At 54.0% G+C, this 21,101-nt stretch overlaps 1 protein-coding gene across 2 annotated transcripts in view; it reads left to right on the top strand.

Annotated features, from left to right (window-relative positions):
• Window positions 1-20,261, top strand: part of LOC136108785 (ATP-sensitive inward rectifier potassium channel 12) — a 32,438-nt gene extending 12,177 nt beyond the window's left edge. The window contains exons 2-3 of one of the 2 annotated variants that reach the window (XM_071815118.1): window positions 7,669-7,893; window positions 15,902-20,261. In XM_071815118.1, coding sequence (XP_071671219.1) covers window positions 16,060-17,349 — 1,290 coding nt within the window. In that variant the 5' untranslated portion in view covers window positions 7,669-7,893; window positions 15,902-16,059 and the 3' untranslated portion in view covers window positions 17,350-20,261. The remainder of the gene's footprint in view (window positions 1-7,668; window positions 7,894-15,901) is intronic. The other variant, XM_065850907.2, reaches the window with a different exon arrangement.
• Window positions 20,262-21,101: the final 840 nt, after the last annotated feature.

Consider the following 21,101-nt stretch of genomic DNA (forward strand, 5'->3'; position numbering starts at 1 on the left):
GGCTGGTACCGTCAGCTGGAAAAATGATCAGCCCTAAAGCAAAGAGCTCATGGATCTTTGCGTTCCAAACAGGCGGTCGTTAACTCTGCATGAAGTATTTGCAGGTCTCAAGCACAGAAAAAAACATTCCAAAAAACCACTTGCAAAATGCTACTTGGCTAATTAGGGTACAAGGAAAGACTCATCCATCCTTATGTGTCCGGTGTGTCCTCATCTACGCACGTGAAATTCAGGCCATCAAACACTCGCAGCAAGGCGCTCCCGTCCGGAGACAGGTCTTTAAATCATCCCTGAGCACTGGGAAAATTGCAGACAGCTCAAGAGCAGAAAATGAAAAGGCGAAACATTGTTCCTGGAGCTTTTGCCCTGAATTATTTGCTCAGTTTTAATAATAAGTTACACACAAGCAAAACTGAAGTGACTCAGATGATTGTCTGGGGAAAACTAGTGCAGTGGATGCTGTGGAGTGGTACCCGATGCCTTCAGGGATGGGAACCAATGGGCTCTGGGTCGATGGGCTGCGAGAAGAGGGAAAAAATAAACCCTCTTTAATATGTTTCGGTGCAGTATCCAGGCGTGGGAGCTGGGACTGAGGCTTTTTCATTTATTTTTTGGGAGGCAGAGGGGAAGGCAGTGGTGGGATGATCCTGCTCTTCCTCCTCTCCACTGGCCCCATCGCTTCCATGGGCTGATACCTGGGAGGCACCAGCAGGGCCAATCTGGGCTGTCTTCCCTGTCTTATTCTAGACTGGTTTGACTAAATCTAGCATGTTTACGATGAATCGCTCCAGCACTGCTGGTTGTGACCTGCTGGGCACTGTGCTTGCTGAGCCTCTACAGTTCCCCTTTCATTGGTAAAAATGAGAAGTTGCTTTTTTCTACATTTTTCTCCAGGATCACAGGCTGCAGATAATGATTGCCTTAAACATAGGCTGTTTCACAGCTTGCTGGCGCTCTCGGGGATGGCCTTGCTGGGTGTTCAGTACTGGTGACACCAGGAGCCAGGCCAGTCCTGTGTTGGTATGGTCCAATGGGTGCCTTAATTTAACTCGCCTTAATTTAACTCTTCCTTTTCTCCTTGTTATCTTTTTTTAGTGAAGCAGAGTAGATGAGGTCTTGCCACAAACTATGCGTTGTGTCCTGCCATACCCAAACCCACCTCCTTGGATTTATTGGTTTCTACTTGATGCTTTTCCTCCCGCTTCCTTCCCATGGGGTTACATATAGCTGGGCCAACTCTGCTCCTCATCCTCCCCTCCTACCTCCCCAGATGCTGCCTGGAGGAGGCAGGTACCTTGTTCCCAGCCGAGGATGCTGTCAGGGCTTTGCCCAAGGGCACAGGTATGAAACTTCCAGCAGGAACAAATTGCTGCAGAAATTATGCTGAACTAGCCCACTTGGGTGGTTTTCAGGGCAGCAACTGGGAATGCACTGAAACGATCTCCCTTGCTTGCTTCCAGTTTGATTCCGCAACCCAAAAATATTCACAAGGAAAATCTGAACTGCCGATCTTCGCCCTCTGGTATGGGACCTGGTTTTGGTGTTTCTGGCAACTGCAAAGCATCATGTTTTCCCCCAGCTCCTTCCCCACATGACTCCCATAAAACCCCCAAGGATTTTGCCAATGCTGCATCTCTGGAGACCTTGGAGGGTCTGGGCACTTGATGGTCTCTGGGAGCCTGGAGTGCGGCTCAGCATCTGCCTGGCTGCTGGCAAGATCCAGCAACCTTTTCCCCAAATGGAAAGCGAAGCGTGTTTTTAGGGTAAAAACAAAAATTAAAAAATCACAACGAAGTCAGTAGTTGCAATGTCATCTGCGTCTGTAGCATCGCAAGACAGGGACAAGCCGCCTGAGCAGGGGATGCTCTGCTATGATGGGGGGTATGAGCCTTCTTCCTCCCTTCCTCCCCCTCGGAGAGGAATGTCCTGCTTCTCTGGGGAACAACATATCTCCTTGGCATCTCTCTCTTTGGGAGCTTTGATTTCTTTTCCAACTGTGGCTCTTGGGCCTCAGCAGCATGTCTTGGATATTTTTTTCTCCCCACGGTCCCTGTCCCACCGATCCCAAGGGGGACGCTGGTTGGGAATCTCTCTGGCAGCCCTGGCTGGAGGGGATGGAGGGCTGGGGGCAGCGAGTTGCCAGTTCACTTGTTTTCCTCGATGGGGCTTCAAAAAGTGATGGGCTGATGGGTTTGGAGTCTCAGGGGGGCAATTTCCCTGGCAGCATCCAAGTTGTGTCACCTCTCTGCCTGGCTCTGTGACGACAGTGTTGATTTGAATTCTTCCAACTTAAGACTGATTTAAATGATGGTGAAGTTGGGGGGGTGGCGTGTGGGAGTAGAGCACTGAGTGCTATTCTTTTTCGGTTGTCATATGCCTCCATAAAGACTTCTGCCTTGGGGATTTGCATAGATCCGTGGTCCAGATTGCGCTATGAAAACCACCGGTGGTCTGCACAGCTTTAGCAACAGCTTCTGCGCCAGCTCCTGAATCAGACAAAGCTGGAAAGTTTATGTGTGTTTGCAAGTCTTTGTGCCACGGCCGTTCTTCTTTGGTTTGGAGGCTGCAGCCAGGACTCAGAGGGCAGTGGGGAAACCCTCCCCACTCCTGATGGCTGCATTCTATATTCTATTCTATTCTATTCTATTCTATTCTATTCTATTCTATTCTATTCTATTCTATTCTATTCTATTCTATTCTATTCTGTTCCGTTCCGTTCCGTTCCGTTCCGTTCCGTTCCGTTCCGTTCCGTTCTATCTTATTCCTATTCCTATTCCTATTCCTATTCCTATTCCTATTCCTATTCCTATTCCTATTCCTATTCCTATTCCTATTCTATCCTCCGCCAGCGTGTGCTGCTTTGCCAAGTGCTCCCAGCCTCGTGCTCGAGACCACTCTAATTTCATGGTGAGGTCAGGAAAAAAACCTGTTCTTGGAGCTTTTGTGAAAAATAGGTGTTTGGGTAACGACCTCATGGGGAGAGAGGCTGCGGAACGAGCTCGTCTCCTACCAGTGAAACCGCAGGAGGAGAAGGAGGGGGATTGTGCAAATGTCCCAGCCACGGGGAAAGCTTAATTTGGCAGTTGTAATTGCTGAGGACACGCACATCTGTAGGAAAGCAGGCTCCCTTCCTCGCCCTGCTCCCAGAAAGCCTTGTTTGTTTAATTTTATCTCGCTGAGAAAATTATAAAAGGGAAAAAAAAAAAGAAAAGGCAAAGCACCACGCTGTGGTTTTGCTCAGCTGCAACACAAAAACAGCCCAGCGGAGCCCAGAGAGCAGCAGGGACTGCATCCCTCCCCTGCGCCTGGGTGTTTCCATCGGTGCAAGGGGCAGCAAGGGGACCATGCCCTCCTGGGACCCCCCTGGCCCCCACCCCAGGGCCGGGCAGGATGGACTTGGCTGCAGCAATCACCAGATCTGGAGAAATCCAGACATCGCGCTTGCCATCCTCCCCACTTTCCACATCGTGCCCATCGAAACCTTGTCACCTAGAGCAGCCGTAACCGTCAAAGAGGGAGATGTCTGCCCTTTGTGGGGCTGGAGGAGGCTTGGGAGACCCAGCACAGCAGCCTGGCTTGCCCAGGTACCAGCAATGCACTTTTGGACCAAGTAGAGTGGACAAGGTTGCATTTTGGGGCAAAAAGTTGAGATCTTTGAGGTGGTCAAGCTGTCATCTAAACGGTCATGGCTAATCGGGGCTGGTGCGGCTGGGTAACGTGGGAGCACATGTGCTCTGTTTTCAGCTCATTTTCTCCATTGTCATTAGTTTAAATTTCTGAGGGAGTCCGGACTTGGCATCAGACGCTGACATCCTTTAATTTAGCAAATGTAAAAATGGGACATTTTCCAACCGGAGCGATTAGAAATGTCCTGCTCTGTTCCCCAGCGGCGGTGTCGGGCGCTGGCCAGGCTGTCACCCCGCACTGTCAGCCGTCCTGTCCCCCCCACCCCCGTCGCTGTGACTGCGGCTGAGACCTCCCACACTTGTCACACGGGTGTGACAACCTGTCACCACCGTCCCTGCCCGCTGCTCAGTGCTGCCAGGAGCAGCCGATGGTCCCGGCTGGCAAAGAGCAATGGAAGGGCTGGATGCAGGAGGGGAGCTTTTTGGGGGGAGGGATGGAGCTGTGCCCCCCTGTGACACCCCCCGCAGCACCTGCTGAAATCCCATCCCTGCAGTAACACCCCTTTGCCCTGACAAGGGCCTTCTCAACCTCCGGGTTTGCGTATAACGGTGCGTGTCCCCCCCTAAGCTGCTTAATGAGGATTAAGAGGCTAACGGGCTTATTACCAGCAATTATTTCCACAGCCCTGCAGGTGTCCCTGAAAACGGCCCTGTGCCCCCCAGGAACATCCTGCTGGCATCGCTGCCAGCCTGGGGTGCCATGAGCTTGTCGGTGCTCAGCCGAACTCAAATCAGTGGCTGTTTTCAGGGTGTTTTTACACTGTTACAACCATGCAGGCTGTGGTTTTGTTATGGGAGGGCGTGGGGGGGTGGCATCCCTATGGATACCTCCCCCGGCCCTGGTCCCTCTTGCTCTGCCTCCGGAGCGGCTCTGCAGCATCCCCGGGCGGTCGCCTGGAGACGGCCGTGGCGGGTTGCCACAGCGACGATGCCTTCGCTCAGCATCCCTCCAACTCCGCTGCCTTGGTCAAAGTTGTGTGACAGAAAAATATCCCAGGGAGGGGGCACTAAAAACCCCCTCCCCAGGCAGCAGGAGCAGGCTGGGGAAACTGAGGCATGTCTGGTGGAGTTGGAGGCAGCTGCGAGGTAATGGACAAGGTTTTGGAAGCTGCATGTGGGTGTGATGGAGCAAAAAGTGGGGGAAATGGGACTGATGGAGGGGAGGGGGCACCTGCAGTCGCTGGGGGGTGTCAGTGTTTTGTGGGGGCAGGTGCTGGTGCAGCATCGTCCTCCCAGCGTCAGCAGCTGATTGTCACCATGGCGATGTCACAGCCCTGTTCAGGCTGTCATCTGCTCTGACATCCCGCGTGTGCCGGGATGTGCTGGAGGGGTGTGCACACCCCGGGGAATGATCACCCCATCAGCCACCCAGAATCCAGTCAAAAACCTGGACCCCCCCAGCACAGGGCAGAGGGACCGGCTACGACGCCACCAGGAATGGCGTCCCATGGGGCCACGCGATGGCACGGGCTGGTGCCTGGCCCTGGGGACCTGCTGCGGTGAGAAAGAGGAGGCTGAAGCCCTTTGGGGTGACACTGGTGCCCCCGCCACCCTCTCCATGGAGCTCTCCCCGCCCCACCGAGCCCTTAATTACAGATGATGTCCGGGAGGGTGAGGAGAGCTTACGTAACTTCAGCGTACGGAAAATTCTTTCTGCTCCCTTATCGGCTTTATAAATATCTCAAACTCAGGCCAGGGCAGGCTGGGGTGAAGGCGATGACATGGGCTGCAGCTGATCCCCGTGCTCAGGCCCATGCAACCACTGTGCCTCAGTTTCCCTCTCTCTACAGACGGAAGCATCCCCGCTGCTGTGCTAAGGGGAGGGCTCCTTGCTGCTGGTGTCAGCCACCGACTGCCTTACCCTAATCTAGTCTCACATTCCCCGGGTTTTAATTTGTTGCACCCTTCTTGCTGGTCCTTCATGTCCTAAAAACCCGTGGGTTGGAGCCGTGCAGTGCTTTAGTGCTTGGTGGAGTGCTGGTGGCGGGTGCTTAACTTGTCCCCCCTACACTGTTACACCCTCCCAATCCCCCACCATTGGTGCGGCCGAGCCAGGGGACATTGGGACACGGGCGAGTCCCGAGCATCACTGGCAACCACTGCAGAAGCTCTGGAGTTGGAGAAGGGGCTGGAGCAGGGACCCCCGCTCACACGTGTTTGCATTTATACCTTTTGCAAAGTTATCCTCCCCCACGGGGATGTCGGAGGGCGGCTGGGGCCATGTCAATAGGAGCTCACACAACCAAGGGCGGCCAGGGTGGCGTTGTGTAACTCTCCGTGCGGCTCATCACCGGGGGCATGTCACCATGTCCCACTCTCACCAGCGCCACCAGACGGGGACGCTGCCCCAGCCGCAGGGCACCTTTGCTCCACGCCCACTCGTTGGCACCCAGCTGGGCTGGGATGCTATGGGACGTCTGGCTTTACACCTCCCAGGGATGCTGGAGGGCAGGACCTGGGGGTTTGGTAAGCCGCTGTGGCTGGCAGTGACATGCCACTGCCTTTGTCCCCCAGAAATCTTCCTTTGACAGTATTTTGGTTTTGTTTGTTGGAGAAACAGTCCTCTCCTCCTCATCAACCCATGTGTGCATGCACAGCGGTGCCCAGGCTCATCAACCCTGGGCTTTGCACTCGCCTTGTTTACTGTAGGGTTGCCCAGGAACACATGTGAGGGTTATTATTTTAGGGCTGGCCAAAAAAAATAAAGGGATTCCTGGCTACTCCTGTATTGCTTTCGCGATCCTGCAGTGTGTGCCTGAGCGAGCTGCCCATCAGTGGGTGCACCTAGGCTGTGCGAAGGAGAGGACGGGGGAACACAACCGGGTGTGCGCCGAACCTCGGTGGTTTAAAAATGATTTCTTAAATGTCCATGTCTCTCCCTGTGAGGTCTGCGGCTGCCGGACCCCTTAACAAAGTGACGTGTGACAGCGCCTGAGGCTGGGGCACAGCAATAATGAGAAGGGAGTTATTTTAGGCACTAGCTCGACTGCCCAGTGAGTACCTGTGTGGCCACCCCTGTTTGAGCAGGGCTTCCCAGACGAGGTGGGTGACTTGGGTGGTGGCAGTGGGGTGGTCCCCAGGACCTCGCCCCCAGCTTGTGGGGTACCAGTCCCTATGGATGTCGACGCTGGGCAGAGATTTGACTTCTTGCTGCTGGGGCTGGGCTGAGAGGGCACCCAGGGCTGGTACCCACAGGCAGGGAATGAGGAGGATTAATTGAGTCGCTGATCCCTGATGGTGAGAGGGGACGGGGAGCAGCGAGCCCCCCCCGGCATTACGCAACGCCTGTGCTAAATCTTCACTGCAGCAGATAAAGATGGTCCCCAAAATACCCTGCCCTGCCTTTGCTGCCCCTGCAGCTACTTGGGGTTGGGGTCGTGTCTGCAATCTGGGAGTGTCTGGCTCCCTGGTGACATCGGAGCAGGGTGGAAAGGACAGAAACCTGGTGCCACAAAGCTGGTACCCCTGGGAAGCAGATCTCTGCCCAGGCTGAGCTCGAGGAGAGTGTTAAAAGGAGCTCTCAGCAGATTTAAAAGACACCGAAACTCTTGAACTGGTGTGTGTAGAGCCATGAGCTGCAGGAAAACTAGTAGCAGGAAAGCAGTGCAAAGGCCTCTTTCGTCTTGAAGATGCTGGGCAGCATCATGTGTGTGCCGGGGAGGGTTGTCACAGAAAAGAAAGGGGATTTTTCTTTGTCCCTTGGGAAATACTTAAATATGGGTTTGGATCATAGCTACCGCTAAATAGCAAGATCAAAGAACCAAGGTCTTGCCAGGTCTTGCCTTGGACCACCGACTGCCTTGTCCCAGTCTAGTGCCTGATCCTCCAGGTTTGAATTTGTTGCATCCTTCTGGCAGGTCTTTCACATCCCCAGAATCTCTGAAATCCCCTTCGAGAGGCTTCTCTTCCAGTCCCCTGAGACCACGAGCATATCTTGAGCTTCCTATGCTGCAATGACTGCAATTTGCTCCCTACCTCTTAGAAACATCACTGAAGGTGGATGTCCCCTTTGCTGGCAGTGGCTCCTCACGGCTGCAACCGAGGTGCCAGCTCCTGTACATGTAGGGAAGAAGAGAGGCTGTAATCTGAGCTGGGGAGCAATTAGCCAGGATGGTGACGTGCTGCCCGGCAAAGTCCCCGCTGCCTGCTCGCTCGCTTGGCTGCCGACATCGGGCTCAGCATCTGCGGCTCTTGGTGTGATCGTGGGGTAAGTAGAGCCAGGAGGGTGGCTCTGCTCAAGCATGGCATGTGCTTCCTCCCCATCTCCTTCCTCCTGGGGCTAAAAGTCAAGTTGAGGGCTCTGCTGACACCTTCATCCATGGCGATGATGAAGGGTGCTGGAAATGGCAGCTTTACCCCGACATGGCCATGGAGCCAGGAAAATTGCCTGGGATAGTGGGACATAGGATGTATTTCTTTCTGAGAGTTGAGCAATCTCTAATGCTCAGCTGGAGCAGGAATAACTGAGTTTAAAGCCCCAAAAAAGAGTGGTGGATGTTGATGAATGGTTGATGGCTCAACTTCGCTTAAATCCCATCTTCCTTTGCTGGACGGGACTTGTGCGTCCTAAACTGCCTCTCATGTTCATTCCGCTCTTCTCCAGCTGAAATGTCACCATGGGGAGAGCAACGCCGAGCGCCCGGGCGCTGGCTGCAGCCGTACGGTGCTCAGCATCGCTCTCCCCACGGCTCACGGTTCCACCTGCCGCACGTCTTGCTTTCAGGATAAACACTTCCCGGGCGCGGGCTCTGCCCACACATACACACACACATAAGATTTCCCTTGAGATGCAGCTCCTGCAAAGGGGTTTTGCATTGGGTGAGAGCAGAGCTCCGTGGGAAAACCCGCCTCGGGAGGGATGGGATTTGGGGAAGGGATGTAGACGGGAGCTGCGTAAGCGGGAAGTGGAGGATTTGTCCTGACACAGGCAAGCTGGGGCTGAACAGGGTCCAGATCCATCACCTTCTGCCTCTACCCCTAAGGTGTAGGTAGAAGTTGCTCTGTGAGAGGGGTTCTTGAAAGAATTCACGCCTGTGATACCCCAGGGGTGTTGCTGAGCGCTGCCCTGGTGCTACCTGGAGCTTCTCCGTCTGGTTGGTTGATAGAATTACTGGAACAGGTTGTCCAGAGAAGTGGTATATGCCCCATCCCTGGAGACATCCCAGGCCAGGCTGGACGGGGCTCTTAGCAACCTGAGCTGGTGAAGATGTCCCTGCTCATGGCAGGGGTGGCACTGGGGGAGCTGGGAAGGTCTCTTCCACACCAAACCATTCTACGACTCTATGATTCTATGAAAATCTGCTTGAAGACATTTGCCTGTTTAGTTCCCCTTTCCCTTTCTTCTCACAGTGCTTTCTAGCAGCCAGGTGGTTGCTCTGAGCTGGGCCAGGGTTGTTGCCTTCCCCTCAAGCCCCTTGGCACATGTTGGATGGGAATTCACCATCCCCAATGGGAATCTGCATCCCTGAAGGCCCCAGCAGTGGCACAACAGGGACACAGGGTTGGCAGGAGTGTGACCAGCTGGTTTCAGCTCTACCATTGTCTGCCCACAGCCCCATCACTGGTATTTGTCTCTGGGATGGTTTGGGGCTGGAGCCTGGCACATGTCCAGATTTGGGAGCATGCAGGAGAGAGCAGGTCCACGTGATGGTGGGGAGAGCACGGGGGGGTGCAGGGACACCCCAAGGTCACCCATCCATAAACACCGTTTGGCCCATGAAGGGATAGAGCTTTTTGGGAGGAAGGAGCCTGCTGCAAAAGGGGACCTACCTGGGGACTTGCACATCCCACCAGCACCCCAAGCACAGCTGGCCCTGACGATATTTCAATTCAAAGCCACAGACACCAAGTCTCACTCAGGGTGAGGTCATCTTCATCCTCCAAACACCCCACTGACTCTGTATCCAGCTCCCTCCACCCAATACAAGACACCTCCATCACCTGTGTCCCAGTCCCACCACCTCCGCGACACCCTGATCACCGTGGGGAGAGGGGACAGGGCATCGCTGGCACAGAGATTTAATTCCCAAGGCCATGGGGCTGTTGGGAGCAGATCTCTGACGTCCTGCAGGACAAATCCTGCAAGGTGCGGGGGTCCGGGGCATCAGCAGGCTGGGAAAGCTGCCCTCCCCCTTGCTAAATCCCTTCCCTGGCGCAGGACAGTAGGTTACGGGACTCGCCCAGAGGTTGGATTTAAGGAGATTACAACTTCTCCTCCAGGATAATCTAGAAATTCAATTAAAACTCTCTGTCTCTCGCCTGGGCTGCAGCAGGGCCACGGGGCACCCTGTGCCCCGCAGCCATGGCTGGGGAGCGCTGGGGAGACCCCCCGGGCTGCACAGCAGGTAAGGGCTGACACCTCTTCCCAAGGTCTGGCTGGACCCGCCCCTGCTCACGGGGGCGGATGGGGCTCTGTCCCTTCCCGGGGCGATTTGCTGGGGTATTAACACCTGTCCTCTGAGCCGGGGCAGCTGGGGGGGCTGCGGGGGAAGCTGCGGGGAAGGGGGTGCAGGGAGGGGGGTGCGGGTGCCCTGGAGGTTTGTATAAGGGTGTTGCAGGGGCAACGCAGTCTGGCTGCATCCCTGGTGTTTTGGGGCATCCTTTGGCAGCCCCTTGTGCAGTATGACCCTGCCAAGGGCCTTGGCCCCCCCTTGCCCTTATCCTCACCCCCATCCATGTCCTGCTGTTTGGCTGTGAGGATGTGAGCGGACAAACAACCAATATTTCCTTGGTACATGAGATGGGACTTCAAGACCTGGGCGGGTGGCAGGGCTGGGGGCACCCTGGGTGCTGCTGAGTTTCCCAGCCCCCTCCTGATGCAGCCCGGCTCGGGGGACATCACTAAGGAACGGTGCGGGGAGATGTACAACCCTGGGGTCCGACCGTTGTGGCATGTGGGTGCTGGGTACCGGTGCTGCTGGGGCTGAAACGGGCACAGAGGTGGCTGGATTGGGACACTTGGTCACCGCATTGTGACGCAGAGCTGGGGACCAAAGGCATCCTCGGTGCAGCCTCTGATGGGATCTTTCCCAGGATCTCCTCTGATCCAGGATGTATTTAGCAATATTTTTGGGGTGCTTAAGCACAAGCTACCTGGCCCAAGTGGTGCCGAGTGCTGCATGTGTCCCCTTTTCTCCTCCTGTGCCCGCGGTGGCATCTGCACGTGGCTCGAGGGGATGGGGATGAGCCAGCACCTCTCCAGGCACCCTGTCACCTCCGGTCTCTCTGTTTAGGGCCTTCCTCGTCCCTTGTGCCTCAGTTTCCCTCTTGTGTGTGCCATTGAAGCTTGCAGATAGTGAGGTCTCAGCCGCTTGCTGGCACTAGGGGGTGTGGGGGAAACCAAGGCAGGGGTGCGTGCCTGTGGTGGTTTTCTACCCGTGTCCCTGCCAAAATGGAGCAGATATTTTTATCATTAAGAATGCACTGTGGTGGGAACTTCAGCTGCCCCCCTCTCCTCCCCTAGTTTGTGGGTGCCCAGCGCCGTGTTGCTCTGTTGGGATGGGGTGAGCAGGAGGAGTTTGGGGACCCGCGGCTGTGCTGGGAACCGAGCTCCCTCCTCCCCGCTGACATTGCCGTGTGCTGCTGGGGCACGAAGGGCATCGCTGCGGAGATAGCAGCGTTATCTCCTGGTGCAGGGACGGCAGCAGCGCCCAGCGTGACCTCCTCGTGCCGTCCCCTCTCGGACGGTCATCTCTCCTGCCAGGGGACCTGCATGCCTTGACTTGGCTCTTCCAAGCCCCCATCTGGGTTGATGTGACCCAAACACAGCCTGGTTCCCCATATGCCTCCATAAGCTGGGAGAAAATCCACGCTGGGAGGACGCAGAGTGGGGACAGCAGCCTGGTTGCTGCTTCCCTGGTCCCCAAACTCATCCCCTCCAGAGTTACAGGGAAAAATGTGATGATAAATCATATCGACATATTCAGCCGGCTCTAGCTAATGACCTCTCTGGCACTCGACACGTTTTCCCGGCACTCTGGCTGTTCAGAATATTGTTTTAACATTTAACTCCCTTTTAAAAATAAAGAAAAAAAATAAATAAAATTAGCCGTGCAGTTGGGAGATTGCTGGAGACACTTGGGTTCTCTGCGGGAAACCACTCCACAGTAGGAGTTGTGTTGCTGCAGTTCAGTGGCAGGAGTCATCACCGCTAATGTCAGCTCATTAGCCGGGGTAGTCCAAGGCACCGCTGCGCTCAGCGCCCGCGGGGAGCTGTGGGCCGTTCCTTCCCACTATTAATATTATGAGCCTGTTTTGTTTCTTACATGTTTAACGCTGTTAGTGCTGCAGAAGACACGTGGCACAAGCAGCAGGAGATGGTTGTGGTCCTGCCCCACACCCAGCATGGGCCTGTCTGTGCCAAAGCTGGGATTAAGGGGCTCTGGGTATTAGGGGAAATTTAGAGTTTGTTCCCAGAGGGTAAAATTGTGATGGTCATCGGTGCAAAAGTCCTGGGAAGGAGGCAGGGAGGGGATGTAACCTCCTGTAGCACCTCTGCCAGTGCCCTGGGGCAGCTCTGGTTGTGGGGAGATGCCGGGGTGATGCTGCAGGATGGCACTTGTGACCCACGGAAATGCAGGGTGGCCATGGGGACACCATCCCCAGCTGGTGCCCGCGGCAGAGCCCATCTAGCTGTGTGTTTTCACCAGCCCTCTCCCATCCCGAGCCTCCCGCAGTGGCAGCGTGGGGCTCCAGCCTTCAAATTAAAACCAAACCAGAAATTCAGCTTTCAGCGAACTCAAGAAAACGTATTTCCAAACAAAACTGTGCTAAATAAAGTACGAGCTGCAGGCGGCCGCCTGCTCCAACAGCTCCACTTTGCTGCCTTTATTTAGCTGCTGTCTCCCCAAGCTGCCGCCACCGGCCTGGGGCCGGGGGGGTTTGTCCCCCTCAAGAGCTTTGATGCTTTGTGGGGGACTCAGTCTGGTGGCCTCAGTGAATGCGGTGTGTTCTATGGGCTGTGTCACCAGAGCTGCCTTGTCCCCGAAGCAGTGTCAGCCCCTCAGGTCCCACACAGCGGGGGATTCCCCCATGTCTGGGGGACTGGAGAGGTGGGGAAAGGGAAAGGGAAAGGGAAAGGGAAGGGGAAAGGGAAAGGGAAAGGGAAAGGGAAAGGGAAAGGGAAAGGGAAAGGGAAAGGGAAAGGGAAAGGGAAAGGAGGCAGGGGGGAGAGAAGGAAGGAGGGAAGGAGGGAAGGAGGGAAGGAGGGAAGGAGGGAAGGAGGGAAGGAGGAAGGGAAGGAGGGAGGGAGGGAGGGAGGGAGGGAGGGAGGGAGGAAGGAAGGAAGGAAGGAAGGAAGGAAGGAAGGAAGGAAGGAAGGAAGGAAGGAAGGAAGGAAGGAAGGAAGGAAGGAAGGAAGGAAGGAAGGAAGGAAGGAAGATAAAGGAAGAAAGTAAAATTTAAAAAAGGAGAGAGAGGAGAGGAGAGGAGAGGAGAGGAGAGGAGAGGAGAGGAGAGGAGAGGAGAGGAGAGGAGAGGAGAGGAGAGGAGAGGAGAGGAGAGGAGAGGAGAGGAGAGGAGAGGAGAGGAGAGGAGAGGAGAGGAGAGGAGAGGAGAGGAGAGGAGAGGAGAGGAACTAATAGAGAAATATGAAGAACAGGAAGGGAGAAAGGAAGAAACAGCAAAAGCCAGAAAGGAGGGAAAGAGGGAGGGCAGGGGGAAGAGGCAGGTGGGGGGAGCAGTGGTGGTGGCTGGGGGGCCCTGGTTCCATGGAGCGTTCCCTGGTGAGGGCAGCACCGCTGCCTCCGCAGTCACCCGGACACGTCTCCCCTCCCCGCACAGTTAATCCAGACCCCAGCTAATCCTCTCGCAGGTCACTGGGAGCTCATTGCATTTTGTTCACTTCTCAAATGCATCTAGAATTAATTAAAAACAAACAAGCAAACAAACAAACCCCCCCAAATAAACAACAGTAAATTCATCCTCTGGCAAAATTTGTTCGGCATATTCCCCTGGGGTGAGCTGGAGAGGTGATGGAGAAGGAGCCTTTTTTGGCTCCAAATTCTCAGTTTTCATTAAAAAAAAACAAAAAAAGGAGAGAAAGCCTTAATGACTGTGGCCAGCACGGCCAGGAGGAAGACTTGGGATGGGTGGACAGGCTGGGGTTTGGCAGCCTGAACCTTCAGCCAGACGGACATGTCAGGTCTGCGAGGCCACTTCGGTCCCATTTGACTCCTACTGACCACGAGGTTGTAAATATTAACTGTTAATATTGACTGTTCCTGCCTGTTTTCCTCTTCCCTATGGCTGTAAGGAGGGAGAGGATCTCGTGCCAGCTGCCCTTGAGGGGTGCTTGAGCTCCCGACACAGCAATGAACAACTGTGGTGCTTGAAATGGTTGTGCTTGTATTGCAGCAGGTGGAAAGATGTTCTTCGGCATGTGTGGGTCTGTGTCCAGCGCCTGGGAGGTTTGTGCAAGTTGTTAGTGCTCCTGCTTGTGGTCTTGGGATTCTTTGGGGATCCCCAAGTCTCAGAGTGGATTTGGTGAGAATTTCTATAAAAAGGTGATCCAGCGTATTGTTGCCGGCTGAGGTGATGCAGCCCTGGGCAGGCTGTGCCTGGCACAGCTCCCCAGTGCTGAGCTGGCCCTGGTCACTGTGTAACGGAAAGGGTGTTCTTGTTGCAGCGTGTCCCCGGGCGCTCGAGCTGATTGCAGGAATCGACCCCATTGACAGGGCCAGAGGATCCGACACAGCTCGTACAGCCTGGCGGGTTCACCTGCACCTCTGGGCACCTACCGGGCACCCCTGTGCTGGGGGGACGGGGTGTCACGGGGGGTCTGCACCCACCCCCCACCACAGCGCTGCCCTGTGCAGGTCTCAGTGCCAGCAAGGGGTTTGATCCGCAGGGAGATGGTTGAACCTGGAGAACAGGAGCTGAGGGGAGACCCTCTCACTCTCTGAACTGCCTGAAAGGAGGCTGGAGCATGGAGGATGCTGGTCTCTTCTCCCAACCAAAAAGCGACAGGACGAGAGGAAATGGCCTCAAATTGTGCCAGGGGCGGGTTGAGCTTGAATATCGGGAACAATTTCTTCCTGGAAAGGGTTGTAGGGCATTGGAACAGGCTGCCCAGGGCAGTGGTGGAGTCACCATCCCTGGAGAGGTTGAACAGACGGAGCTGAGGTTCTCAGCGACAGGGGTTAGTGCCAGGGATGGGGGAATGGTTGGACTCGGTAGTTATGAGGGCCTCTTCCAACTAAAACAATTCTGTGATTCTCTGATCTCATGTCACTAAAGAATAGGACGAGCGGTGGCAGGGGGTGGTTTGGGGAGCACTCCTGCAGTGCCATGTCTTTGGGGTGCTTGTGCTGTGCCATGTGGTTTATCTACAATCCCAACCACTGCCTGGTGCAGCCCCATGTGCCATCACAGAGGCACTGGGGAGCACACCTGACCTTGCCCATGTCCATCCTGCTTCCGCCGCTCCCAGGCAAAGCTGAGTGCAGGTCCCTGCAGAAGGGACCAAAACAGCTCCCCGTTCCCCAGTGGCTGCTGTCCCTTCAGGAGACCCGGACAGTAAAACCCATCTGTGACCGTAGATAGCTCCATGTCCCAATGGATGTGTTGGGAAAGTTATTCCTCGGGACATGTGTCCCAAGCGAGTGCCTTCCCTCAGCGTTCTCCAACCAGCTGCGCGTTGGCCATGTCCTCTCCCATCCCTGGGCTGAGGGATGGAGGTTAAATCCACATCTCTTGTCGTTTCCCTCGGCCCCAGAAGAGCTGGTGCTCGAGAGGTCAGGCGATGTGCTGGGCAGCGATCCATCTGGCACGGGCAATGTGAACCGAAGGAGCTGCTTTCAGGCGTACCTTTATTAATATCTCTGTGCTAAGGAGAGCAGCTTGGCCTTTCTACTTTCCTCTCCAGCGGCCTGGACCCTGCTCTGACCATGGAGCTCATGAGAAAAGCAAAGGGGAGAGACTCCAGTGTTACCCGATCTTTTTCATCCACCTGTGTCATTGAGGTCCCACAAATTCCACATCTCCCCAGCAAAGCGTGCTCACTCGCTTTGTAGTATGAGAGAACAAACTCTAAGACTTTTTTCCCTCCTCCCATGTGTTTCTGGGGAAAAGCCTTAGCCATAGGAGGGAGAGTTGGGGCAGTGTCGGCGTCCTAACTCAACATGCAGTCACCCACCTCACCAGACCCAAGGCCAAACACCCCCTTGTGTCCCTTTGCCGTGAGAGGTAACATCCATGTCTTTGTTTTCTCATTGCAGAGCCCCTCACGGGATCCACGTGGTGACGTGGCAGCCAAGACGTGGAAGCTTGGGACGTCTCTTCCACCACAACAGAATTTGGGGGGTGGGCAGGGGTGGGCCAGGGGGTCACTGGGAGTCACAAGACCATTCACCTTCACTGTGGGCTTGGCTCAGGGATGACTGCGGGCAGAGTCAACCCTTACAGCATCGTGTCCTCCGAGGAAGACGGGCTGAGGTTGACCACCATGCCAGGTATTAACGGCTTTGGCAATGGGAAAATCCATACCAGGAGGAAATGCAGGAACAGGTTTGTAAAGAAGAACGGTCAGTGCAACGTGGAGTTCACCAACATGGATGACAAGCCACAGAGGTACATTGCAGACATGTTCACCACCTGCGTTGACATCCGCTGGAGGTATATGCTTTTGCTCTTTTCCCTGGCATTTCTGGTGTCCTGGTTATTGTTTGGGCTGATTTTCTGGCTAATTGCACTCATTCATGGAGACCTAGAAAACCCAGGTGGAGATGATACCTTCAAGCCTTGTGTTCTGCAGGTCAATGGCTTTGTGGCTGCTTTTCTGTTCTCCATTGAGACCCAAACGACTATTGGTTACGGTTTCCGCTGCGTGACAGAGGAGTGCCCGCTCGCGGTCTTCATGGTGGTGGTTCAGTCCATCGTGGGGTGTATAATTGACTCTTTCATGATTGGTGCAATAATGGCAAAGATGGCCAGGCCCAAAAAAAGGGCGCAGACATTACTTTTTAGCCATAACGCAGTAGTAGCAATGAGAGATGGAAAACTCTGCCTGATGTGGAGAGTTGGGAATCTCCGGAAAAGCCACATAGTAGAAGCCCATGTACGAGCTCAGCTAATTAAGCCCAGGATCACAGAAGAAGGGGAGTACATCCCTCTTGACCAAATAGACATTGATGTGGGGTTTGATAAAGGCTTGGACCGTATCTTCTTGGTGTCTCCGATCACCATTCTCCACGAGATCAACGAAGACAGCCCCTTGTTTGGGATCAGCCGCCAGGACTTGGAGACAGATGACTTTGAGATCGTGGTCATCCTGGAAGGCATGGTAGAAGCCACCGCTATGACAACGCAAGCTCGGAGCTCCTACCTGGCCAGCGAGATCCTCTGGGGCCACCGCTTCGAGCCTGTCTTGTTTGAGGAGAAAAACCAGTACAAAGTAGACTATTCCCACTTCCACAAAACCTACGAGGTCCCATCCACCCCTCGTTGCAGCGCCAAGGACTTGGTGGAGAACAAATTCCTCCTGCCCAGCACCAACTCTTTCTGTTACGAGAACGAGCTGGCCTTCATGAGCCGTGATGAGGAAGAGGAAGATGATGACAGCCGGGGTTTGGAGGACCTGAGCCCAGACAATAGGCACGAGTTTGATAGACTTCAAGCCACGATAGCGTTGGATCAGCGGTCGTACAGGAGGGAGTCGGAAATATGACTCTTGGTCCTTCCATTGACTTTTCTGAGGGTATTTTTTTTCCTCCTCTAATCTCTTCCCCTACAACCCGCTCAAATTATGCAGAACAATGCAAGTGCCATAGGAATGCTTGAGAAATTAGTATCGTTCATAGTTTTCAGTTTCATCGCAATAACCACTGAGCGGTCGGCAAGAGGGGACGGCGACAGCCCACGGCACGTCCCCCGCGCCCGGCGCCCGCGGAGGGGCTGGTGGCTTTGGGGGGACGGACGGACGGACGGACGGACAGATGGATGGGCGGAGAGAGGAGTGTTCGTGGGGCACGGGCAGGTGCTCGCCCCATGCGGCCCCACAGGGCTTTGCTCTCCCTGCGGGGAAAACGCCAGCGTTTTCGTGGAGCTGAGCACTGCGAGATCCAAAAAGAGGAAATATCAGGAAACAAATCTTTCTCTCTCTCTTTATTTTTTTCCTTTTATCTTTTAACCGAGCAGCAACAACGACAATAATCGCTCCTTCTGGCAGGTGGTCTGATTCAGTTGCACAAGAACAACACTTGAAATAACATGCAACACTAACATACTTCTTTTTAATTAGGGGAAAAACAGGGGAGAGGGCAGGTGAGAGGGTTTCTAATTTTTTCACCATACAATTTGGGAGACTGTTTACCGAAATAATAATAATAATAACAACAATAATAATAATAAATCTGAAATAAATGATTCAGTATTTTTTAAAAAATAACAAAGGAATGAATAAGCCACTGGGGTCTTTCAAGGGGTGACTTGCTGGGTAGATACAAGAGAGAGAAGTCAAGACTGCATCCAATTTTGGGGTGTGGATTTTTTTTATAGGCAGAAAACAAACGTAAGTGGCTGGAGGTCTGTGGCAGTGACAGTGAGTAGCTTAATTATTGGCAAAAGTAGCTAACAAGGAAAAGGAAGGCTGTAATAGAAAGATGCATTGTAAACACAGTAATTAACCAGTTTCTGGAACTATTGATCTTCAGGGTGGAAATTGTGTGTGGGGCACCAGCTGCTGAAGTGTTTAGTCTAGCCCAGCACCTCCAATGGGGAATTCATGTTTTGCTGTAACTAGGATGAAATAGCAAAAAGCACAAAAAGGAGAGTGGAAAGCTCTCAAATTTGGGTACTTTTCCCACTTTTCCAACCCATTTGGTATTTTCTCCCTTGAAAAATCATTTCAAACGTGGAAATCAATGTGAAAGTCATCTTGTTGAGTTGCACTGCTGGCACAGGAGCTGTCTCCCCGCCAGGCTGGGCTTTATGTGTTCCCCATTCCCTGGTGAGTGCTGCTTTGGAGGTAGATGGTTTTCCAAAACCTACAGATGCCAGTCGAGAAGACCCCCCCTGTCTTGCACTTCAACCCCTCCCCGTGTCCCAGCCTCAAGTTGGATTGTGCCTTAGAGATGCAAACTCCTCCTGCGCCTGTTGTCCCTTTTGCTCTACCCCTGCGGCAGCGCCTGCATCCCACTGTCCGCTGCGTTTTAGTCTGGCCTTGGTTTAGGATGGCACATTGGTTTAGCTTGTGCTCAGGCACAAGGCAACCCCCTCTGTGCACAGGAAGCCTTTGCTTCATCCCTGCTCCTGCCTTTGCACAGAGGGAAGGAGCTGGAAGATGTAGGTTGCAGGTCCCTTCATCCCAGTTGTGCTGCTCATTGGTGCTCTGGGAGCCAAAATTTGGCTCCCTGCTCCACTGGGGCTCCAGGAAAAGCCTTCGGTACCTGTAGGCATCCCGCACCCAGCCCTGGGTGTGGAGCCCTGGCAGCACCCAGCCATGGGGAGAAGCGGTCAAGAGTGGGGTCCTTGGCAGCATTTTGGCTGTGATGAGCTCCCGGTGCTTTTCCCCCCACACCCCCACCAAGGGAGACGTGTCCTGGGTTAGAACTTGCCGTGGCATGTCCAGACATTGGTGGCAGAGGCAGGATTTGTCCTACGCCTTCATCTCCTTCTTGCACAGGGCTCTGGGAAGCGGCTGCCCTCGTGTCCCCCCCCGCTGCCATATGCCCCTCAGCATCGCATCTCATGAGACGGGGACCGGGGTCTTTGTCCCCGCAGAGTTTTCTCCCCACCCTGTTCCCACCAGTGTCCATCACCACGATCCCGTGCTCCCCACCAAGGGGCTGCTCTATTTTTGGTTTTCCCCTAAAAACCGGGGAGAAAACATCCCTGGGGACAGTACCAGGAGGGTGATGGCCATTTCAGCACTGAGTCCCCTGAATGGGCTGTCCCCAAACATGGGGACACACAGGGATGTGCCATCAGGCTTCAGCCACAACCCGTGTGTTTCTAGGGCAGCGAATGCAGACGCCATCCCATTGCTGGTCCCTTTGCTCCCAGGGGAGATGGTTTTGGCACCTGCTTTTTGCCCCATAGCATCTGGGGCGGCGGGAAGGACGGATTGGGGTGCAGAGAGATTTTGTGTGCGCACTACTCTTTCTTTTTTTTAAATGCTTTTAAGTGATTTTAGATTCTTTTGAATAAACAATAATTATTTAAAAAGGTGCACATCTTGCTGCTGTAGAGTTCTCAGAGGGTTAATTTCTTTATAAATATATATATATCTCACAGTAAATATTTGTATAAAAACAAAAGAGAAATAGAGATGTCTTTAAGTAAATTATTGCTTTTAAAGAAACTTCTATGATTGTACAGTGTTACCTGGGAGAATAGACTAATACATACAGATGTATTTTTAAACTGCTGCGTAGGAGGCTGTGAACTGGGCTGGGGAGCACCCGTGGCTGGCACAGCGAGGGGGGTTCGGACCCTCCCCAGCCCCCGTTCATGCACCCCCTTCCCCAAACCCCACTAGTGAGGATCTAGCTCTGGCAAGTTGTCATATATATACTGTATAGTGCTCGTCCTGGCCATGGACCACGCTGGTACATAGTGTATAAATCTTATTTTTGCCTACCTGTGAGTGTGCTGAGCTACTGGTCTTTTTTTCCTACCATCAGGGGGCATTGGGAAGGTTGCCCAGTGGTCGTTTTAATCACTTGGATTGTCAAAGAAAAGGGGGGAAAAAAGAAAAAAAAAGGTGAAAATAGCCAAAAAGTGATGTTTGTTCAGTGCTCAGGTTCCCCGGAGGGACTGGAAAGGCACGAGGATGCTCTTGGGGTGCGGGTTGTGGTGTTGGTCACAGGAGGGATGGAGCGGGATCCCAGCGGGAAGGGGCTCAGTGCTGAGCAAGGGGACACGTCCCACCCCCCCCCCCCCCAACAAACAGCCACCGAGCAGAGGCCGCTCTATCCATGGAGTTAACTCCAGTGTTACACTTGATCCTTGGAGGATGGTGGGAGTCCAAGAAAGGAAAGAACCTCTAATCCTCTTGGCCAGCATCCCGCAGGGATTGTCCTTGCTCAGGGCAGCTCTGGCAGCAGCAGCTCCCTGACTGGGGACCAGGGATGGGGGACCAGGGACTGGACCTGCTGTTGCTCCCGCTTGGATTCACCCCAAAACCATTGGCTGGAAAGAGCATCCTCTGCCCCCCGAAATGTGTGATGTGTCCCATTCAGCCGAGCAGGGGTTCGCGGGGGTTCCCAGGGGCCATCAGGATGAGTTTGAGCTTCTCATAACCAAATTTAGTGCACTTAGTCTTTTAGGGCTGGGACAATCACTTAGCGCTTAACCTTTCGCGATTCGGTGCTTGCTTGACCTTCAAACCTTTTGTAGGAGATGAATTCAGAGCCACCTTTTCTATCTTTAATAAGGCAGAACAAATACATTTATTTTTAAACCCTCCTGCTCTTTCCT

This window comes from Patagioenas fasciata, chromosome 15, assembly GCF_037038585.1.
Source record: "Patagioenas fasciata isolate bPatFas1 chromosome 15, bPatFas1.hap1, whole genome shotgun sequence".
NCBI classification, from domain to species: domain Eukaryota; kingdom Metazoa; phylum Chordata; class Aves; order Columbiformes; family Columbidae; genus Patagioenas; species Patagioenas fasciata.